This window comes from Solanum dulcamara, chromosome 3, assembly GCF_947179165.1.
Source record: "Solanum dulcamara chromosome 3, daSolDulc1.2, whole genome shotgun sequence".
Classification (NCBI taxonomy): Eukaryota; Viridiplantae; Streptophyta; class Magnoliopsida; order Solanales; family Solanaceae; genus Solanum; species Solanum dulcamara.
Genome location: NC_077239.1, coordinates 1101295 through 1125847, shown reverse-complemented (window position 1 = coordinate 1125847; position 24553 = coordinate 1101295). Strand labels below are relative to the sequence as shown.

General features: G+C 29.2%; 3 protein-coding genes across 3 annotated transcripts; 1 reads left to right on the top strand and 2 right to left on the bottom strand.

The window, feature by feature from the left end:
- Positions 1-2697: 2697 nt before the first annotated feature.
- LOC129881403 (embryonic protein DC-8-like) lies at positions 2698-4228 on the bottom strand. The gene is made up of 2 exons (XM_055955612.1): positions 3329-4228; positions 2698-3057 (listed from the first exon to the last, which is right to left on the bottom strand). The coding sequence occupies exons 1-2, from the start codon at positions 4220-4222 to the stop codon at positions 2707-2709; spliced, it is 1245 nt and encodes a 414-aa protein (XP_055811587.1). The 5' UTR covers positions 4223-4228; the 3' UTR covers positions 2698-2706.
- Positions 4229-6914: 2686 nt separating this feature from the next.
- LOC129881402 (uncharacterized) lies at positions 6915-7868 on the bottom strand. The gene has a single exon (XM_055955611.1). It carries the CDS (start codon positions 7820-7822, stop codon positions 7070-7072), a length of 753 nt encoding a protein of 250 aa, XP_055811586.1. The 5' UTR covers positions 7823-7868; the 3' UTR covers positions 6915-7069.
- Positions 7869-16911: 9043 nt separating this feature from the next.
- LOC129881401 (uncharacterized) lies at positions 16912-17777 on the top strand. Its single transcript, XM_055955610.1, has one exon. It carries the CDS (start codon positions 16956-16958, stop codon positions 17634-17636), a length of 681 nt encoding a protein of 226 aa, XP_055811585.1. The 5' UTR covers positions 16912-16955; the 3' UTR covers positions 17637-17777.
- The last annotated feature ends 6776 nt before the right edge of the window (positions 17778-24553 follow it).

The window sequence follows — 24553 nt, the reverse complement described above, 5'->3', positions numbered from 1 at the left end:
TCCGTAGACACCAATATTATTTATATGTTTAACCTAGACCCAACAACTCATCCAAATTTATAATCAAATTCCTAAGTTTTGATACCAACTAATATCTCAAGTCTCATATTCCTAAATTCAAGTCTAGGGTTAAGTTTCAATTTTCTCCAATGTCACAAATTTAATGAAATTCATATAACATAATACACCTAATATTTAATTACCTATCTCAATATGTCAAAACTTGAATTATAATATGATAACCAAATAAAATAAAGTAAAATAAACAAACTAACTTACTGTATTCTCCTAATTTCCAACAATGCTTTCATAACAGTACGTATGTCAATTTCCAATTTCTTTCAACAATTCAACTTTAATATTATAATATAATATCTTCTATCCATTTACACCATTATAAGATTTAAGATTTGAATATTTGGATGATGAATCTTACCTGAAAGAGTTCTTCTTTCTTCGAAGAGGAATACTCACGTCTGCCGCATTGTTTTGTGGTGTTAACAATTATAAACCTACTAATTCTAGTTTAGTAAATATGGGACAAGTGGTATATGGTATTAAATAAATTACCATTTTAACCCATCAATTTAATTAATTATTTAAATTCACCCCTCAATTAAATGACCATAGTTATCGAATAGTCCAAAATACCCATTAAAAATTTACGGGGTGAGTCATTTATGAAATAAAAAGTTCTAGTTCTCAAAAGGACCTAATGGGTCGTTACATATATATATATATATATATATATATTTTGATGGAATGATTAAAACTTAACTACTAATTCGTTTATTCTATTATTGTTTTCCCAAAAAAATATATTTTTTCCGATTCTTTAGTTCCAAGTTCCAACTAATCAAAAAATTTAAAAATATTTAAGATATTTTTAATTTAAAATTACAAAATACAAAATTTATTTACTTTCTTAATTCACCAAATTAAAATTAGGTCAAACAAATCCTTACTTCATATTAAATTTAAAACAAGACAAATAAATTAAAATAAAATAATACTATTTAGAGTGTACAAATGGATCAGGCTTTGATTATATAGATTAATATTTAAGAAAAACTACCTTATTAAACATACATCCATATCCATATCCATATCCGTATCATATATATATATATATATATATATATATATATATATTAATTCTATTTATATTTTTAAATAATTATACATATTAATATTAATTAAAATATTTTTACCATATATTGAAAAAATAACACTTCAACACTTGCATTTTTACTAGCAAATGCACTAGGAGGAAAGGCGAGCGAGATAAAAAGTGAGGCGAATGAATAGTCATGTATCCCAAATACATGCAAATCACACAAATATATATATATATTTGATGTGATTAAGATATAACTGAAATATCAAATATATAGGAAAGAGACCAGAGATATGAAAGAGAAACGAGAAAAACGTGCGAGATTTATCTATATATCCTAAATACATGTGAATTTACTTAAATATAGTATATCTAGAATAAATTGCACCTAATTTTAACTCATATAATTCAAAATACAAATATCTAAACGTAACAAAATCTGATAAAATTCATAATATTATAAATTAAAGTGTATCTAAATAATTAACTCTTAAACTAGTGAAATTTCCGTATATTTCCCTAATATTTAAATCAAACTCGGCCCATTTTTTGGAGGGGCTTTAAAATGGATCGGGCCTTCATGGGCTTAGCGTTCATTTAGTGGTGATTTTGATAACCAACATTTTCAAAAAAATAAAGGGGTAATCAACTTTTTGAGTTTTTTTTTAATAATATAATGTGTATATATATATATATATATATATATATATATTATGTATTATAAAAGGATTAAAATACATTATATTTGTTTTGATAAAAAAATGCACTTATATATTAGAAACAAACTATGCATATAATATTATATATATAAGTGTCTTAAAATATATTAAATTTATTTTCATAAAAATTCTAAACTATGTATTAAAAATAAATTATACATGTATTAAAATTATATAGCTAAAAATGATAAATATTTTCTATATATGATATATTTAGGTAAGTTCCCAAAAATAAATTAGCAGATCGAAGAAAGTACTAAAGAAAAAAATATCATTTATCCAATTTTAAAACAGTACAGTAATTAAACAGAAATCGCCAAACACAAAAGTTCATATGTTAATTCTATTTAAACGATCAAATAGTGACCAACCATCGGAGAAGTTTTACTAGCTAAAACAAGCTACAAGTCATAAAAAAACATAATAATTACCGCACCACTAAACTAAATCAAACCTTAGAACTTGTGTTAATAAATATCACCACTTATTTATTAAATTAAATTTTGACTTTTTATTAAATCAAATTTTGACCTATATATCCCAATTCCGACTTGACTTGCCGCTTAAAGCTTGAAACCTCGAGCTGGTGTCGAACTAGGTTAGCTCCACCCCAACTACAAGCTATCTATTTAATTGACATATGACCTTAGCTAACTCCTCCCTTTTTCAAGTGTGTATATCCAAGGATAAAGCTTAGTACTTCACAAGAAATAATCACAAAAAACAGAACCGAAATATGATTTACTATTAAACACAAACCAAATTCAAAAGTTACACAAAATACATAATACATAACCAAAAATAAATAAATATATATATATATATATATATATATATATATATATATATATTTATATCATAACCTATTTTTTAGTACTTCATTTTCACATTTTTCCCAGTTGAATCGTTAGCTTCAACTTCAGTAATATTGCCTTCAACATCCATTCTTCCGACGTCGTTGAATGTCTGGCCGGTCATCTGATCGGCCAGTTTCAACGTCGTCGCAGTCTTACCTGCCCGAGTATCGTCCATGTCCACCACGATTTTCGATCCTCCTCCTCCGGTAGTAGTCTCATCGGTGGTATGTTTTGGTGCTAATATGCTTCCGAGCGCACCGAAAATACCACCGGTAGCAACTTTTTTATCATGATCATCACCTTCATGTATTTTCATTTCATCCATTTTTCTTCTTGTTGCTTCTTCAGTCTCATAATACTTCTCCTGCATTTGAGACTATCAACCATTTACGTGTTTATTAAAATTTAGAATTTCAATTTTCCAAGTGACATATTTAATTCTTCTAAACATAAACAAATTAAAATAAACTGAGCAAATTAAAATAAACTTAAGTATCATTTAATGTTTCCAAATTTGGTGCAACATTTTATTGATGGAATCCAAAAATCTACAACAAAGTGCATGCCATGGATTATTTCATTCTTATTCTAAATTTTAAAAAGAAAACTAAGCAAGAAGGCTATAAACGGCTAACCTTAGCAGCTCCCGCCGTTTCACTTGCCTTCTCTTTAGCCGCTTCCGCGGTTTCACTTGTCTTCTGTTTAGCCGCTTCAGCCGTTTCCGCAGCCTTATGCTGAGTTTCCTCCTTTTTACCCGTAAGCATATCCATCGCCCGCCTCGCGGCGTCAGCCGCACTGTCCTTCAGATCAGTCAATTTCCCCACCGTCGTATCTTTCCCTTCTTTAGCTTTTTCAGCCGTATAATCCTTATACTCTACGGTTTTCTGCATCGTCGTGTTCTTCGCTTCCTTTGCTTTGTCCTCTGCATACTCCTCGTACTCTACTGCTTTACGAGTTGCACTTTCTTTCGCTTCTTTTGCCTTATCTGCAGTGTAATCTTTGTACTCTCCCATTTTCCCTACTGTTTTATCCTTCGCCTCCTTCACCTTCTCCGCTGCATAATCCTTCGTTTCCTTTGCCTTTTCTACAGTCGAATCTTCGTACTCACCTGCTTTGTCTTTGGCTTCTTGTGCTTTATCTGAAACAAATGCTTTAGTGGCCTTACCCTTCTGTAAAGTCACATCTTTCGCTTGATTTGCTTTGTCTGAAGCAGATGCTTTAGTCGCCTTACCCTTTTCTACTGTCATATCAGCATACTCGCCCATTTTACCAGCTGCAGCGTCTTTAGACCGTCTCACATTTTCCGAAGTTGTGTCGGCGGTTTCCTGGGCTTTTCCAGTGACGGCATCCTTAGCATGACCAAGAGTACCTTGAACGGATTTGATTATGCTGCCAATTACACCGGGATTTTGCTCAACATCTCCTTGATTTTGACCCCTTCGTTCCTTATTCACGTCGCTTAGTTCATCTGCTGCTCTTTTTGCAGCAGCTTCTGCTCTTTCTTCCTTCACTGCTTGCCTTGACTCCATTTTTTTTTTCTTCTAACAAAATTAAACACCTTTTAATTTTATTTTTTTGCACTTATAGGATTTAAAGAGAGTGATGAATGGGAATGAAATTGGGGATGGTATATATGTAAAGGTGGTTAAGAAAAATGGATGGACACGTGGAAGAAAGGAGAGTTATGAGGTGACACGTGGATGGTGTTGTGGGTGTTTGACACGTTGTAATTGAGAGGTGTCCTTGTGATGTGTAAGGAGAAAGCTTAACGAGTAGGAAATGGTTCATTATTCGAGGTGAGTGGATAATAATAGAAGTTTATGGCTTACTAATCGATTAAAAGGTTAATTAACTCGCTAGCTCCTTAGTTTATTCTCAGTACTCCCAAGTCCTAAATCCTAACTTACAATATATAAACACGATTATGGGTATTGAAAGAATAAAGATTTTCTACATTAGTTGACAACTAAATAAGATTTATAATAGATAAAAATGCTTCTGTAATCCTTAAATCATGAATATCTAAATTATAGATTTTAAAAAATAATTAGTCATCCACTTTGTAAGAATATGCTGATTATTGTAGCTTATTCAAATTTCACTACATAAAAACTTGTAAATCTCTTAAACTAAAATGTGGAAGGAGATGACATAATAAATAAATATGATTCTTAATTTGGATTTATTCGGTAATGACCTTTTATTTTGTTAGTGCATAAGTAAACAATTTAACTTCTATAAAATTGAACTAATAGACATATTCATTCTATGTGACGTCCTACATGGTAATTTCATATCCTTAGTAGCGTTCTTATGTATTATGCCATGTAGGATTCGTGTGTCTCCTTGTTAAGTTTTTATACAAATTTAAGTGTCTACTTGTGCACACAAAATTAGAGGGCATAATTACCATCTGAAATCAAATTAAAGGGTATATTTATGTATTATGCTCGAAGAAAATTGACTTCATGTTCTATTGGGCTATACAAAATCGATCCATTGGCTTGAGGGCTGAAATGCTCACGAGGTGTATTGTTTGTTAATAGGCCCAATAATAAGATAAGGAGCCCAAGAGAGTTTGGGCCGGAGGGGAGTCCAACTCCCAAAGAGCGAAAGGGCATGAATAGCTAATTCTAGGGGGCGAAGTGCGCAAATATTTGTTTTTAGGATCCTCATTTAATTTAGAGATAAGTGTCAAAAACACATCTAAACTATCAAGTGATAGTTTATGTATGAAACTCACACTCCCAATAGTATAGGTATGAAACTCAAAAAAAGGGGATAATTTAGGTGTGTTTTTGACACTAATCTTTTTAATTTGTATTGAATGCCTTTTTTTTGTTTTTTCAAGTTAATCCATTTAGAGAATAACTTTAATATGTGATTAAAGTTGAAATTCACGTTTACCTTTGGATATATTTGTTTGTAATGTGATATTGCGAAGGTTTAACCTTGAATATTTTTGCCTAAAGTTTATTATAGTTTGTCAAGATCAATTTTAAATATTTTTGATTGAAGTGGATTCGACAAAATCAAATTTCAGACATTTGTTTATTGAAGTTTAGTATGACTTGTGGGTTATGGATACTCATTTGGATTTGTGAATAACATCTTTATTTTTTGACTTGATTAACGAGTCATATTGATTTAATATTGTTTGCTTTAGCTTACTCACTTAATATTGATGTAAATTGCCACGTCTCATCCCATTTTGGGGCTTGACATGAACTGCAGTTCCTTTTCGGGCGGCCTATAGGTGGTAGGGTAGGGTGGGTGGTACCGCTCTGCGGCCAATCTTCCTAATTGTGCATGAGTGGGGTTTAGAGCGCGCGAAACTCATCACTATTTTGTAAGGGCGTTGAGACCATAGCATGTTACACGAAAGCGTCGTTTTCTCTGTAGTGTTGTCACACAACTGCCCATCTAGAAGAGCAATTCGCTCTGTAGTGTTGTCACACAAGATAAGCACGCCGCCCGCTTGCTGGCCGGGTGAATCGAAGTTATCTTCTGGTCAACTGTCCACCCAGTTAAGTGCAAAAAACACAGTAGAATCACATTTATGCTTAAACTTCTAAGTAATTTTTATATAGATTTTTACTTAAAGTAAATGACCTAAAAATTATTATTCTATTTTTTCTTATATGTCGATTTAATTTTTTGTAGCTGTAATCAGTGTGCTTAACAATTATTTACTTTGTGTCTAAACTTCATAATTAGTGGCACTTGACAATTAATTTTGGAACTTTGGCGCCTTAATTATATTGTCAATTTCACTCTTGCACATTTTACATTCTATCTTATAGTGCATTTTCTCTCATTAACAAACGGCATAGTTCAACTCGATCTGTTTTTATTATTTAATTTTCTATATAATTTATTTAATTACTTAATACTTTATTTTAAAAACAATTATGATTATATATAATATATTACTTAAAAATACATCTCTTAAAAGAATACTTTTATAAAATTTCTCATGATTCAATTTAATTTAATTACATATTAATCTAATTTTTAAATGAGTTAAATTGGACCCATCAAAATGAAACCCGTTAAACTGTTAATAATTGAGTGGTCGACGTGCCCATAGTTGATTGAGTTAGATATGCCATGTTTTCATGGACAACTTTGGCCACCCTTAATTTGTTTCTTTCACGTGTTAAACCAATTGAAGAAAATAGTGAAATACTTGACAAATTACAAATTAACATAAATTTGGAAATACAAAACATCTGAAAGAAAAAAAAAAGCAACTTCATCAAGTATTTGAATTGTGATAGCTCCATTTAGATATTCCAATTCAAATTCTTGATCTACCCACAAGTAAATAATAGTACTATAGTAATAAACATCAAAAAGTAATAAATTACAAAGACTCATATGATTTGAACCGCGCTTGGTGAAGTAAGTGTGCCCGGGCTAAAAAGTATAGAAGAACACCATGCAAAAGAAGCCGGTGATAGAGGAAAATTAGCCAACGGACTATACGATCCAAAATAATTTTCTGATGGAATTTGAGGCGTTATATGTGATCTTTCTTGTTCTTCAAACGTTGTTGAATCAACACACATCTCAAATTGGTTGTTTGTAGAAGAACAAGGGCCAAGGAACTCGCTCCATTGTGCAACAATATTATTATTATTATTATTATTATTATTATTGTTGTTGTTATTATTATTATTGTTGTTGTTGTTGATGTCGTCGTTACTTCTTTGTAATGAAACTGGTAAGAGATCAAGTGGAGGAGGAGCAATATCTTGTAAACGCCTCGAATTAAAAGAATTAGAGCCAGAGATAAAGCCAGAGCCAGAACCAGAATCAGAGCCACAGCCAGAACCAGAGTCAAAACTAGAGATAGAATTATTAGAGATGGATTGGAACTCGGGAGATGAAGTGAGCATATGGACAACTTCCTTGAAATTCTTAGGATCAACTGTATAGATTTTAAGAGGTGTTGGTGGCAATGGTGCAATTGGTAGTTTAGTCATTGGTTTTGATGGGAGCCTTCTAACTCCATGAAGTGAGGAATGATATGAGGCTAATTTTTTATTTTTCTTCACTTTTTGTGGATATGTGGAAGAAGAATTAGAATTAGAAGAAGAAGAAATAGCATATGAATAAGAATCCATTTCACCTTTTCTATGTTGCAACTTGAAAGTTTGTCTTAATAGGAAATTGTACTAAGAAGAATACATTTGGGGCTTTAATTAATTGCTTGCTTCTATATATAGAGAGAAAGGTGACAAACTTTAGCAACTTGTCTTAAAGTAATAATACTTTTTTCCATCGAATTTATGTGATATATTTTTCTGGTTAGTCTTTCCTATTAAAACAAAATATTTGTATATTTAGATATAGTTTAGCTTAAAATTTTTACTTTGACTTAAATAAAATAATTTATAATCACATAAATTACTTAAATTTCATTTAGAATTATAAATTTTAAAAGTCATATTTTTTTCTTAAATTTCGTATCAAAGAGTAGTGATGAAATTTGTTTTTACCGTCGGCTATAGATGAATATGATGTAACATTACAACTTGCTATGTCTAGTAAACTTTATTAAGAAAGCTGTTCCACTATATTTGACCTCTATTATAAAGTTGCCTCCAATTTTGTTTAATACTTCCATAAAGTCACCAATTGTTAATTCAACCAAAAAATAATAATTATGCGCATTATTTTTTTCAGCAAATATGTGGGAGGTGTTTATTGATGATAGTGTAAGCTTATTTTCTTCCTACTAAGTGAAATTAATAACAAGAAAAAATTACAATTCCCATAAATATATATTTTGATTGAATCAGTAAAAAAAATTTAATATTTTTCTATAAAAAAATTAGAAAGTTTTTTACTATATCAATGAGAATATTTTTTTACTATATATTTTTTAAATGAATTGATTTGATAAAGAAAAATTATATTTATAATACAAATTTCTTACCAATTCGCGATGAAAAAGATATATTTTTTTTAGTAGTGAACTTTCTTGGATGATTGCTTCTACATTACTTGTATTGACAGTTCAAAAATTGTAAACAGCCAAAATAAATAAGCTTTCAACCTGTTGACTAAATCAAACATAGTCATTTTCCCTTGACCAAAGACTCAAGAGAATGCTTAATTAATTAAATTATTGTTCATGTTGCGTCTCATAAATATATATTGCAAATCAGTAAAAAAAATAATGGCTGCGAATTTTTTAAAAAATATTTAAAAAATAGTATTTCTATTGTACGATTATTCACATATTAGGGTATTTTGATTTAAGACCATTTGTGATGCGTAGTAATTTTTGGATATATAATGAGAGAGTGCGTCGACGTTCTAGTGAGGAGGTGTGAGAGGTTGGATTGGTACATCGAGGGGTAGGGGTAGGACGCTAAGATATTGGGGAGAGGTGATTAGATCACATGATATGGCGCAACTTCATATTATCAAAGACATGACTTTAAATATGAAGAAGTGGATGTAGGCTAGTAAGGACATAAGGGTAAAGCGTTGTCTTGCCGAGTGGATGTTTAGTGTCTGTCATACGACTAGTCATGTCATATGTTGTTTATCACTTTATTTTGCCGTTGTTACTGTTTTCTCTCTTATGTTGTCTCCATTATTTTCTTTTTCTTTTTCTTTTATCGGAATTTAATACACTTAAACTGAAGATTTTTCGAAAAGAGCTTATCAAAACGGATTAAATTAATAAAATTTAACTACTAAATTTGTCTTTATTTTTAGCTGACGGCTAAACATATCACCCAGTCACTTCATGCATTAAATTTTATGACGTCTCAGATATAATTGTTAGTATAATTAGTTTCTAGTTGTATAAGTAGTTAATGTTCTTCAAATCTATGTTTCTATGACATCTAAATTATGAATATATATTATAGTTATATATTGCACATGGGACCAAGTCTTTCAATATTCAAACTTGATTATAATTATTCAAACAAAGAACAATATTAGTGACTTTAGGTGAGCTTGAAATAATCCTAAAATCTTTCTAAAATCTTGTTATATATTATTTTATATTAATTCAAATATGTGACGACCCATTAAAGTGCAAATAAATTTGTGACAAAATAAAAATAAAAATAAATTTATGTTAAAGGAGTGATAGTGGTGACTAGTTCAATATTTAATTAGGCATCAATAAATGTTGTAGCGGACTAATCATTGAAATTTCTCCCAAGAAAATTTTGTTGAAAGTGTTTAGGATCAAACGCTTACCTATGATAAAAACTATCAGTGATAGCCTAATTTTTGGTATAGCGCCATGTTATGTTCGATTATGACTCCGACCCGGATCATTCTAGTCCCTCATGGGCATTGTCATAGGTAGAATATGACATTACTCAACAATCCTCCTCTCAACATCCGCCTCATGCAGAGCATGTTGCACTTAGGAATTGAACCCATGATCTTGATTCTGATATCACTTGTTAGGATCAAACGCTTATCATTATATCAAAAATTATAATCGATGACAAATCCATAATTTTTATTTCTTAACTAAATTCATGTTAAATTCATCGTGCGAGGCGGCTAGTTTTGTCCGTTTATCACGTAACTCAATTTGTTTTCAAGCTAAACTTGAATTTGTTGTACAAACCAAATCGTGGGCACACGTGAACTGATGTTCACAATTTCTCTTAGCTCATTTTTTTTAATGATCAATATATCTTAAATTTATTCGCACATAATATCGTACAATTTTATAGAAAGTTGATAATTTTATATCATGTGAGGGTTTGAAAATTTAATTCAAATATTTTAAATATTGCAAGACCTTAATAAATATGTTTTCATCATGGTGTAAAATTCACTCAATAATGTGATTTTTTTATCAGTATATAACATAAATTCTTTATAAAATAATCACACATTTAATTTGGATGCTTAATTATATGAGACATGATGTAATAAGATCGTCTTTATTTCAAAGTTAATTAATTATCAACAAATGGACCATCATATCCTCAATATTTATGATATAACAATAATGGTAGATAACATTAATATACCATTTTTAATTTCGTACTTAATATTTTTAGTTAGTCAAAGTAGAGAACTTTCACTATCATATTAATTACTTCAATCTTTTGAACAAATTACACCAAAAGACTTCCAGAATATTTCATAACAATTGAACAAAGAAAACTTTTTCTTTAAAATTTATCTACCGCAAAATATCATATATTCCAAAGTCCTAATTGTTGAAATTCAATTTTGATCAATTCATAACTATTTTTCGAATTGCTATCTTAATAGATAAATATTTCTCAAAAATATTTATTTATTAAGTAAGTGACTTTATATTTACTTTAACCAATAAATCGTATATTTTGGCATTCATAGTTTATAATATTTTTGCTATTTATTAATATTATTACTATTATCTTTATTATTATTATTATTATTATTATTATTATTATTATTATTATTATTATTATTATTAAATAACAAGCTTCATAAGTTCAAACATTTTTACATGACTATTTGTATATATTATGTATATGTATGCATTTTCTTTATATGAAAAAAATATATTACTTAATTAAGTTTATTTTATAATTTACTTATTTATATATATGTATGTATATCTATTTTAATACATCTTATGCACGTGTGCATATAAAAAGTTATTGCTTAATAAAGTTTATTATATATTTTACTTAATTATAGTAATATATGTATTATACATCTATTTTAGTATGTATTATATATATATATTTACATGATATATACATAAGTATTTACTTTATATATAAAAATTATTACTTGATAAAGTTTATGATTTTACTTATTCAATATATATATTATGGTTATTAATTAGATATCAATTTATTCAATTTTCCTCCATTTTATTTTAAGCATAGTCTTCTTTATCCGATTTATTAAAATTCTAATCAATCTGCTTCCAATTCATTTCAATTCTAGCCTAATTGAATTCTGAGTCAGGAAAAGTGTAGGGTGATCATGTGAATGATAGGAGGTCAAATATCAAATTTGATTGGATAGACTGATAGCCAAGATGATACGGAGCATTTACGGTTTTGCGGAATCGCATTCGGACGAGTAAAACTTTCAGAATAGAATTTAGCATGAATGGTATATTTTAATACATTTTGGGAAGAGGATATGCTGTTAAATGAGGGCTTGAAGCTCAAACTCCGAGCTCTTTGTTTCCACGCAACCCTCCAGGGTGGGGAAGACGTAACTTAAGTCGGGAAAAAATCCAAAATGGTCTTTTTCTGCAAAAACAATTCCTAAGACTTCAGGAGGCGACGTAGGGCAATTTTTATTGATTTCCCTCGGATTTTCACGCTTAAGATAAGGATTATACTCCCTAAATTCATTATTTGATTCCTAGAACCTAGAAACTATGGTTGGTAATCATTGGGGAGGGTTTGAACTTAAAATTAATGGTGGAAAATAGCCCTAGGCTGGGGTTAGGATCATGGGTTTGGCCTAGGATATGAATTGTGTTATATTTCATGATAGTTAGGCCATTGTGTTGATCCTTCATATGTATTTACTGTTTTCTAGACCAAGAACGAATCCGAAAAGGGAAGGCTCTTGCATTGTAAAGTTGTTGAAGCTTGAATTTGAGGTAGGTGATGGTTTAGTTTTCCGTATGTGTTTCATATGCTTGTTAAATTGCTTCATGATATGCATATGTGTATATGTGTAGGAAAACATGCTAGAGTATGTGTGAAATGATCACTTGCTGACCTGTTTTGTGATGAACCCGTTCTTGGTGTTATAACGTTGTAACTATTGAATGTGTTTGTGATTGTGGTATGTTTGGATCGGATGTCACGTTCCTACACATATTTGGATCGAGTGTCACGTTTCGATACAAATTTGGATCGGGTGTCATGTTCCGACACAGAGTTGATATTTTGAAGGTCCCTTGAGAGGACTCTAGTGTGAAATTATAGCATGTGGAAGATTTTGAGTTGTAATATTGCTGAATATGGTTGAACTTGAGATTAGTTGACTTATTCTATATATATATATATATGCCTATTTTGTTGAATTTACTCGTCTATGATCCACTTACTGGCTAACCGCGTGATCCTACCAGTACACCGTTGTTTTGTATATATATATATGCCTTTTGTTATGTACAGAGAATATTCAGTCGACTGAAGAGAGACATCATTTAGAAGAGTAGAAGCTTGTTCAAAGTCCAAGGGTGAGTTATTCTATCATGCTGCCGTGGGCTTTCCCATTGTCTAGTATTATGACTTCTTTATGGGAGTGTTTCCCCTTCTTATATTGACATGTGGTTAGAGTTTTGGTGCGGACGACTTGCAGTGCCTAGAATGTGTTACTTCCGCATATTTTGGATTGATAACTAGTTGGTTTCTGAGTTTATGGGAACTCAACATTTATTTGGATTTAAACCCCCTTCCGCATCCGTAAGCTTGTGTATACTTTGCGATTATTGTTGTTGGGCTGTTTAGAATGGTTCTCCCACTGAAGAGTTAGAGTGGGTGCCAGTCACGGCGTGTCGGGGTCGTGATAGTTTTGCGTTAAGCATGAGCATGTTAGATGAACTACATAGAGATGACAATTGGACAGGTTGGGTCAAATTTGGGCGATTCATAACCCAGACAACAAATGGATCAAGACCCAATCCTAACTGAATTTGCTTGGGTCAAAATGGGATGGCTCAAAACGGGTCAGGTAACGGGTCATAGAACGGGTCAAGACCCAATTTAGCCCAATTTTTACTAAGTTGAATTATTTATTTGTTTTTTAAAAATATTTTAGTACCTAATAGTTTTTTTTTCTTTATTATGACTATATATAACATATTAAACTTTAAAAAATGTTTTTTCAAAAAGATTTTGATAAGATTTTTTATGAGTCAATTTGGATTATATATCAACCCATGAAAAATTGGATTGAAATAGATTGGGTTAAAATAAGTTGAGCTAATAATGCAAATCAAAATTATATCATAATGCAAATGCAAAATCAAAATTATATTTATATACCTATATATTAAAAGATGTTGAATCTTTTTAACTTTTTCATATATTTATATATATATATTCAACCTCTTTAATAAAAATTCTGTCTCCGTTACTATTTACATATACTTATATGGAGATTATTCCTCCTCTTTGTTTCTGAAATGTGCCGGGAGTTTTGTTCATTCAAATGATTGGAGCAAAGAATCTAGAACCTAATGATTAAAGTTTCTATTTTGACTCGAAATATTTTGAGAACATACATGAACCAAATTGAATGCTGTCATTATCTAGCCATGCCAAGGCAATAAATATTGAGAATATGCTTTTATCTCAATCAATTTATATAATGACTCTTTGATGTATGTATCCAAAGTGAAAATTAATTGCATTTTACTTAATAGTGAAGGGAAGTGGTGAATTTATAGCCTAACTCTAAGTAACATTCTCCTTATTTCTACGGTTAAAACGTTATGTATGTGGTGTTATTCTTATTGAGCTGGATCTGATTAGATTTTGATTGTCATGTGTCACCTTTTGATACATTCAAATAATGTCAAATCCGCATTTTTATCCATACACAATTAATTCTATTTTATACTTGGAAAATAATTGTCAATTTTAACCTAATTAAGGTGACAATTATCTTGGAATAAATTTGTTTAATTAAAGTGACTCTTAATTTTTTATGAGGAGTAAGAAATTGTGAACAACATGAGTTCTCACTTGTGCACATGATTTGGTTTTCAATAAAGTCAAGCTAATTAGTTTGAAAATAGCTTTGATCATGTAATTATAAAACCAGCCGCCTAGAGGCTAGATTTGATTAGTCACTCAATTAGCACGGACTAAAAAGACTAAATAGCTAAAAAGTGTAAGAGAAGTAGATAAAATTCTAAATATATTACGTGTGTACTGACATATTTTCAAATAAATAAAAATGATTACACAAATCTCATAGTGTTAAAAGTTAATTTTTTTCTATCCCTATTCTTTTTCAAATTACAAAAATCCCTTAAATTTGATGGAATCCGGATACATTTCAAAATGTCTCGATAAATCGCGTAAAGTGATGTATCCGAGATTATATGAGAGAGTAGGGATTTTTGTAATTTTTTCAAATGGTGGAAATTTTAGCAAATATAGTAAAATATGTTGTGTATTTAGGTAATTTTTTCTAAAAATAATATTTACTTTCTGTGTCCCAATTTATATGACTATCTTTTTTATTAGTTAGCCTTAAAAAGAATGACACATTTCTATATTTAATAACAATTTAATTTTAAAAATACTCATTCTACCCTTAGCGTCAGACAAATTTAATAGCTAAATAACAAAAATTATCGTTAATTCTGTTTACCAACAATTTTTCATAAAAAAATGATTATCTGTGAAAAATTTAATGATGAAATCGCGATGAAATTCGTAACTAATTTCAATACTTCAATAATTTAAATCAAACTTGAAAATTGCACGACTTGGTCCCATTTGCTACATCATAACTATATATCTACAAAACTTTGACCTCATAGAAGCATAGAATTGAAGATCATTAAATACTTCTACAACTAGAAACTTATAAATTTAATGCAAGAGTTAAAAGGTAAATATTTGGCTGACTTTCGAAAAAATGGAGTGTTGCGCAAATCTTATTCTTATATTTTGAAAATAAAAAAACTATTTTTATTAGATTCTTTACTCAAGTTATGCATATTTAAAAAATGTGAAAACATCGCAATCAAATAAAAAAGTTGTTTATTTCCAAATAATAATAGTGTACTTATTTGTGGGATGGTCACATGAAATAAGTACAAACAGTTATCCAATAAAATTCATTTTAAATAAACTAATGAAGGTTCATTGTACCTTATCATAAAATTCAAATATATGCGGTTAACGTCAACCAATTGATTCTAAACTTATTGATCGACTATATACATGAATATGTTGCTTTCCCAACCCATTTAAGACATTGTTCTTCAGTTTATCTTTATAAGTTTCGAACTTCAGAATATGATAACTTTCACTTTTATAAGCTCGAACTCGAAATCTATTATGTTGAAATTTCAATTTGCAACCCTAAAAGTCGACCTAAGTTTAAATACAATGTATAAAATATATTTTTTGAATTTAAGTCGAAGAAGTTTCATCCCAAATTGGAAATTTGAATTTTTCAAGGACTAAAACGAACACCAAGTCATAATTTGAACCATCAAATGAAAACTTCTAAATAATTTATGAATTTTGATTTTCCCCAAATTATACCTAGCGCGCTTAAGCAATCAGCTACTACCATCCCCGTAATCACCTCCCACATAATTACGAAAAACATAAGAAATTTTAATGTCAATCCTACGCTAGGATGATTCTTCTTTTCTGATGAAATTTCTAAACAAATGTACACTGCTCTAAATTCTAATATTGCATGACACAGTGATATGAAAGTAGCCTTGTTATCATACAACAAAATTGATTCTGCACCAAAACCCTCCGCGACCCTCTAAGAGAGGCTGACAAAGAGCAAAGAACCCTAACGCCAACAACTTAGGTATTTCTAACGTCAAGCTAGTCTGTCGAAAATCGCAAGAATTGTATGGGAGTCGCCCTCGGAGGGACTTCCCGAATGACATGTAATTTTTGTTTGCTCTAATCTTAATAAGTATTGAAGCGTGTAATCATTCAAATATTTAATGCCTTAATTATTTTATATATATAATAACTTATCATGTTAGTCCCCTTCCTACTCCATCTATTGGAAAATATACATAAAAAATTATATCCTGAATTAATAACACATTATATTGTGACTTAATAATACAGAGAGAATAGAGCCATTCAAAGGGACTATATATATGTATGAAATAATTAAACAAAAATAGAGGTAATTTAATAATAGAGGTCAAATAAGAATATGGCAACTTGTAATGTTACGTCATATTCAGCCATAGCCGACGCATTAGACGAATTTCATTCCTTCGAACTCATATTCTCGCTCAGAGGTGGAGCTAGAGTTCTAATTCCAGATTCGATAAAACTCAGCAATTTTGATCAAAATATTCTTTTGATATTAAGAAATTCACTTATACGTATAAATAATTTATCCAAAATCAGTAAACTACTTTCGAACTTAAAAACTCAAAATTTTGAAGTTGCAAGCCTCTATATTGAGATATCCTAATTTTAAGACAAGTTGCTCTATTTATATAAGCAAAAACCAAGAGCAAAAGCAGCAACTTAATTTCTTTGTTTAGACAAACTTGCAACATACAAAAATAAAATGGATTCTTATTCATATGTAGCTATTTCTTCTTCTAATTCTTTTTCCACATATCCACAACCAGAACAAAAGAAAAATAAAAAACTAGCCTCATATCATTCCTCACTTCATGGAGTTAAAAGACTTCCAACAAAACCAATGACTAAACTACCAATTGCACCTTTGCCACCAACACCTCCAAAAATCTATAGAGTTGAACCTGTTAATTTCAAGGAAGTTGTCCAAATGCTCACTAGATCTCCCGAGTTTCAATCCGTCTCTAATAATTCTATCTGTAGTTTTGACTCTGATTCTGGCTCTGGCTCTGACTCTGTCTCTGGTTCTTTCAATTCGAAGCGTTTACAAAATATCGCTCCTCCTCCACTTGATCTCTCACCTGTTTCGTTACAAAGAAGTAACAACAACAATAATAATAAAATTGATGCACAATGGTTCGAGTTCCTTCATCCTTCTTCTTCCTCTAACAACCAATTAGTTGAATCAATCGAGTGCATTGATTCAACGACGTATGAAGAACAAGAAAGATCACATGTAACGCCTCGAATCCCATTAGAAAATTATTTTGGATCATGTAGTCCATTGGCTAATTTTCCTCTATCGCCGGCTTCTTTTGAATGGTGTTCTTCTATTCTTCTCAGCCCTAGCACGCTTACTTCACCAAGCGCGGTTCAAATCATATGAGTGTTTGTAACTTATTATTATAATCCTCATGGTTTAAAAAATGAGGACTACTACCTTATCCATCATTTTTATTGTTATCTATTGTTTCTTTTGCTTCGAGTATCGGATTATTTTTGTCGCTATTGCTCTCTTCTACTTTGATTTTACCATGACTTATTCATTACTCTATTTTCTTTTATACCTTATGTTGATATGCTTTACTCTCTACCTTCATGAGACAAGAATGAGACTTCGTACATACTACCCAGCTTCTCACATTCCACACGTGGAATTACACTAAATATATGTTATTGTTAATATATATATATATATATATATTAATTAGATTTACAATCTCAATAATATAAAAATCATTTCCTCCTATCACATTTTCTTCCCAACTACTAATTAAGACACAATCAATGCCCCTGCAGAAATTTAAAAAGAAAAATAATGTCTTGTCAGCAGCAGACGTTGCTTTTTAAAATTTAACTTTGAATCAACAATTAATAAGATATGGTTCTGAACAGGTGGAAGATCGGGATTGGCCTGGCCCACTAAACACTTAAACCAACTGGTAAAGAGTCCATTTTTGGTTTAATTCATAATCAAATTTCTCTAGCTAAATTAAACTTTCATTTTTATTGATTTACTTTCAAATTGAATTTAACCCATTTTCTAGCATATATAACTATGTTAAGTAAATAAAAGTGTATTTTTCCTAATAGTGTTGGTCATACACTTTAAAGTGGAAGTAGAATAAATACAAATATTGCAACCCTTCTAAAATAAATCTCGTATTTAGCTCATGAAAAATAATCAGACTATCACATGATGAAGAGACATATTGAAAATACAATCAATGAATCAAGTAAATATAATTATGATTTTTCTAACAACTTAAATTTCTAACTGAGATGATTATACACTTTAACAATATTAAACTTAAACTTTTGTATATGAGATGGTTATATATAGACTTCAATAATATTAAAAATTATACTTTTAAATGAAACAATTACACATTTGAACGACAATTACATTTTATTATATGAGAAATTTGTACAAAATTTCCAAAAATATCAAAGGATTTAATTTCAAATATAGTAAATGACAAATGTATTTTCATGTCTTATTTTTTTTAAAACATTCTAATATGTCACCTCACGTGGGGCTAGTCTTCAATATCCACTTGTCCTTTGGAAAGTGGAAAGTCTAGTGTGGGTGGCACAAAAAGCCATGGAAAATATCCAATTAAAGGATTCGTTTAACTTTGTTCGCTGGTTAACTTGCTTGTACTATTGTTCGCTTGCTCGATACAGTTTTTTTAGGTAGCTTGTTGTCGACGAAAGGGTTAAAAGGATGTATTTGTGATAATCCAAAAGTTGTGCAAGATTCACTTAATTTTGCTTACATTATCGATGTTAATATTGTTCGCTTGCTCATTCTATTTTCTGGCTAGCTTAGCTTTTTATTGACTAAAGAGTCAAAAATCATGTTTGTGATAATTCAAAAAACTATGCAAGATTCATTTAACTCCACCCTTATCGCGTGTTAACTTACTTGTACTATTGTTGGTTGCTCGACCTACTTTTTGGGTAGGTTATTGATGACGAAAAGGTCAAAAGGTTATGTTTGCGGTAATTCAAAAATTGTGCAAAATTCGCTAGCTTAACTTCATTTATGTTGCATGTTAACTTGTTTGTAATATTACTTAGTTTACTCGACCTGCTTTCTGGCTAGCTTTTTCTATGCAAACGCTCTGTACCCTAATCTAGCTATTTGTTCTAAAATCTTCTAGAAAGTCTTTACATCCTTCAAATGATTGAAGTAATTACTAATTAGGATATTAAGTCAAATAGTGGAAGTTCTTGCTTTTGACTCAAAATATTTGATACATTTACCAAGTTGAATGCTGTCATTATCTCGCCGCCAGGGCAACTAATTAATTGCATCGTTTTTTTATGTATCTCGATTAATTTTACGAGATATTTATTATTTTTTATTAATAGGTATCAGATAATTTTGTTCATTAAAACTAAGATAAATAAAAAGAAATCAGTTAATTTAAAATATGTCATAATACTGAGGATGTGATGACCTATTTAATTTCTTGATAATTGAATTTGAGACCAAATTCATAAGGGTATCCGAATTGATTGAACAGGTGAGCTCTCGTATAAAATAGAAGTTTAAGATTTGAAACCTTTTGTATATTTTTTCAATCGAACTTATCGTATAGGGCTTGTCTAATATAACTTGACTCTCATATATGACTTGCGAGCTATTATACTAAAGACGAATTCATCTCGTACGGTTGGATTCCTAAGAAACATGGGGGAAAAAATTGAGACAAATTAAAGACGTTACATCAAGTTATATAATGTCTCTTATTTAGGCGTCCAAGTGTGAATATTTGTATTCTTTTTTAAAAAAATATTTGTATTCTATTTATAGTCATATTTACACACAGAATCTTTTCATTCAAATATGAATAGTTGAATTCGATCCATATTATATAGTACTGTTTAGAAAAAACAAGCTAAACTTACATATAGTATTAATAAAGTGTTAATCGAGTGAAATTTTTGAAGACGTGAATAACATGATTTGATCATGGAGAAGTGGGAACTATAAGAAATACTCCCTCCAATCCATTTTAATTGTTGTATTTTATTAAAAATAACTCAAAATAATTATTATATTATAAAATTAAGATATAATTAAATACTTCGATCCCTTTAGTTCTCAAATTATCTATCGTAATTTTTTAAAAATAATTATCTCAAATTGTTTATCATTTTAAAAAGTCAAGATAAAAAAAGTCGATTTGCTTTATAAAAAGAAGATATCAATGAGCTTCTATAAAATGGTTTTACGGGATTCAGCCAATTGTCTTGATCGTGGAATATCATTGAGAAATAGAAATCCTGGTTATCAAAGGATTTCGATTATTTCTTTTTTATATCTTTATCTTTAGTAGTAATTGTTCTTGAAGCCAATCAGAAAGACCTCAATAATTAGTAAATATTAAAAAAAAGAAATTATATCTTAGGACATAAATGATGTATTAAAACAAAGTAAACCTCCTAATTAATTTTTCTTTAAGAAGAAGATAAAAGAGAAGTACGATAAATAATTTAAGATAAATAAATTAATAACTTTGAAAGAAAAAAACATTTTTATTAATAATCTCTTAAAAACGTGTAAAATAAAAACACCACAATTAAAATGAACCGAATTGGTTTGTAATAATTAAACTCAATAAGCTTAGTAAGAATTATTAAATTTTAAAATATATGCGCAACGCATAACGTATACTATTACGTAATAAAACAACAAGACCAACCGCCTACAGATTTTTTTTATTAATTAGTCTTATATATATACCTCATTCAATTAGCACTATTTATAAGAAAAAGAAAAGGACCAAAAAAATTAAATTAAAAAAAACAACTTGTAAATATATTACGTGGGTGCTGACATATTTTCACATAAAAATAATTTTTAACAATATTTTTGAAAAAAATTTAGGATTTCAATTACAAAAATTCAAGTAATTAATAAACTCCTATATAGATATCATCCCTACGTTATAATTATGTCATAATTATTGAGAATGTGATAGTCTGTTTCTTGAATAATTGACTAACTAAAAAACAGTTACCGTCCGTAGTTAAATAGAAAAATCAATCATTAATTTTATTTAGTGACAAATTATATTTAATTGGCTAGAAGCAATTTAGCTATAGATTAACGAAATTTGTAACTTTTTTTTTAGTGATATAATTATATTAAATTTGAGACAAAGATGGCTAATAGTGTCTAGTATAGTTTTTTGTGTTGCATATTTAAGAATTCAATGCGACTTTCTTTATTTATAATTGATTTTTTTCCCGTCAAACCTACCGACATAATACAAAAAATGTTTTACAGAAATTAATAGAGTTAATTTTTAACAAATTTAAAGGATCAAAATTGTTAAGCACATATTTAAGGAACTATTATAAGCCTACTCTCAAACATAAGCGTTATTTTTATCACTTTCTCAGATTAAATTAGTCCAATAAATGTGTTGTTGTAACTAAAAAGGTTAAACAAAATATTAAAGAATGTAGAGAAGAAGTAGAGATAAACTTATAATTATATTACGTGAGTGCTGACGTATTTTCACATAAAAATAATGTTAACAAGATCTTTGAAGGATTTCAGTTACAAAAAAAAATAAAAAAAATAATTGTTCTTTGTTTGAATAACTTATCCTATATATATAATCCAATTTCAATATTGAAAGGCTTGGTCCCATTAATAACTACTTTCAAGATGAAAAACATACTTACAATCATAGACTTGAACATTAAATACTTTTACAACTAGAAATTTATATCAACTAATTGGGGAAGATATGAGAAGTGAAAATATGGAATAGAAATATAAAACAGATTGAACAATGTGGTATAATTAACGTGTATAACTGTTAATTGTTATAGAGTTACAGTCATATTAGAACTGGGCTATTAAAAGTTGACTAGGTTGTTATGACTTGTACTAGAAGTCGATTAGAATAAGTTATATTTATAATAGTAACAGTCAATTCTTATTCTTGTAAATTATATATTTGTATTGTAGTAGAACTCAACAATAGTAAGCCTAAGACTCTACAATTCACTCTTATATAAGACGCTTATATAAGGAGCATGTACTTGTTTTTAATTATCAATACATCCTTAATTTTTTCTTAATTTCTTTAAGTGAAAGTTCTATAATCTTGAAGATAAGAGAAGCGGAAGATATGAAATAGAAGTAGTTCACACTTATGCACATTGTACCACGTTGTTCAATACTAATTATATCTTGAATTATATCTTGGACGTCACAAAAATTTAATGCATGCTTTGATGGTAAATATTGATATATGTATATTGGTGGTAAAATTAGTTCATAAAAATATAATATATTTAAATCTTTTGAATTGATATTCTATCGGAAATAACTTTTCTACCTCATAAAAATAAGATTAAAATTATCCGAAACCCTATTTAAAGAATTATATTGATTTGTTGTTGTTGTGTTAATAATGCAAGTATTGAATCTTATCCACTATAACACTATCACTACTTAGATTGTATAATCTTTTTAAACTATATTTCCAGCAAACATCTATATATATATGAAGTAACAAAAAAATTCTCTTATCATAGAAAAAGATAGTTCGATGAATAAAGCATCTTGCATTAACAAGAGTCGAAAAAAGATGGCACCTCAAAGGGGCAAACATTAATAATTACTTTCATGATTCAAAAATATAATTTATATATTATATGAAAATAATTTTATCGTTACTTCAAAACTTTCGACATATTATCATTAATTAACATATGAAAATTTGCAACCCTATTCATTAGAGAGGGATCTGGCGGCTAAGCAGTCAGCTTACCAACAGTAAACACCTCCCACATAATTGCTAAAAGTTAATTAAATGTATATAAAAACAATTAGATGTTGAATCAAATTGCAACTAAAAAAAGGAGTTTGACTCAGTGTATATCTTGACAAATTAGATTATAAACACTGTTTTTTTTTATTACTATTTAGGTGTTTAATAAATATAAAAAATGTTTAAAAGTGAAGGGCTTATAAGTCATAACTCAATCGCTTCGACCTTATGTTATATAGCCTGTAAGCATTTTTAATTTGACCATATCATTTATGAATTTAATTATCTCAAAACATGTAACTGATATTTATAAAATCAATTTCAATACTTAAAAGAGTATTTTTCAGCACTATATGCTAATTAGATATATGTTTAATCAATTAAATTAAGCGAGTTCTAAATATAAATATATGGAACAAATTAAAGGGTGGATGGAATCTTTTTAATTTGCTCTTAATTAAAGGTCTTTGAATAAAACCTCGAAAACTAGAAAAATTCTCCGCAATGAGCATTTCTCTCTTAAATAATTCCTATAGGATATGATTTTAAATCAATTAATCAGTAAATTTGATATTAAAACAAAAACAAAAACAAAGGGAAAAAGAAACAAATAGAAGATAGCTATTCAAAAGGACTATAAATGTAAGAAAGAAACAATAATGGAGGCAATTTTATAATAGAAGTCAAATATGAGCAGTAGTACAAGACAGACATGGCAAGTTGTAATTAACATTTAATTATATATGTAACCTTAACATACTCTTAATACAGATCACAGATATGTGGAACAAAAAGTACCTAACTAGAAATGTGGAATGGATGTGATCATTTTAATTTATTCTTAATCAGAGATATTATATTCAAATCTCGAAAATAGAGAGCTTCTATTAGAGTCCGAGAGTAATTTTTCCTTAAATGAACCCAATATTGCACAAATCTAAATTAGTCTATGAGTGGATTCCCGATACCATATAGATGGAGCATACTATTTGATGAAATTTTGCATAGTTGTTCAGTGAAACAACGGTAAAGTTATCTTCATGTGACCTATAAATTATAGATTCAAGTCATAAAAGAAACGACTTATGCTTGCATTAAGATAGGTTGTTTGTCTACATCACACCTCTCGAGAATATAACCCTTTCTCGAATTCTACGTAAATACGAAATACTTTATACATCAGACACCTTTTATTCAATTAATTCAAAGGGACCATACATGTAAGAAAAAAACAATAATGGAAGCAATTTTAAACAGAGGTCAAATATATGTGCATTCATCTTATGGACAGGCATTACAACTTGTAATGTAACACTGATTATATATATATATATATATATTAAACCAAAGCCGACGCTTAAAGACAAAATTCATTTTTAATTATTTTAATCACATCTATCTTTTTCAAGTTTCCTTTTTATAATTAATCTTCTTTCTCTCTTTATATATAAGCAAATGCAAAACCAATAAAATGTATTCTTACTAAAGTTTCTTGCTAAGA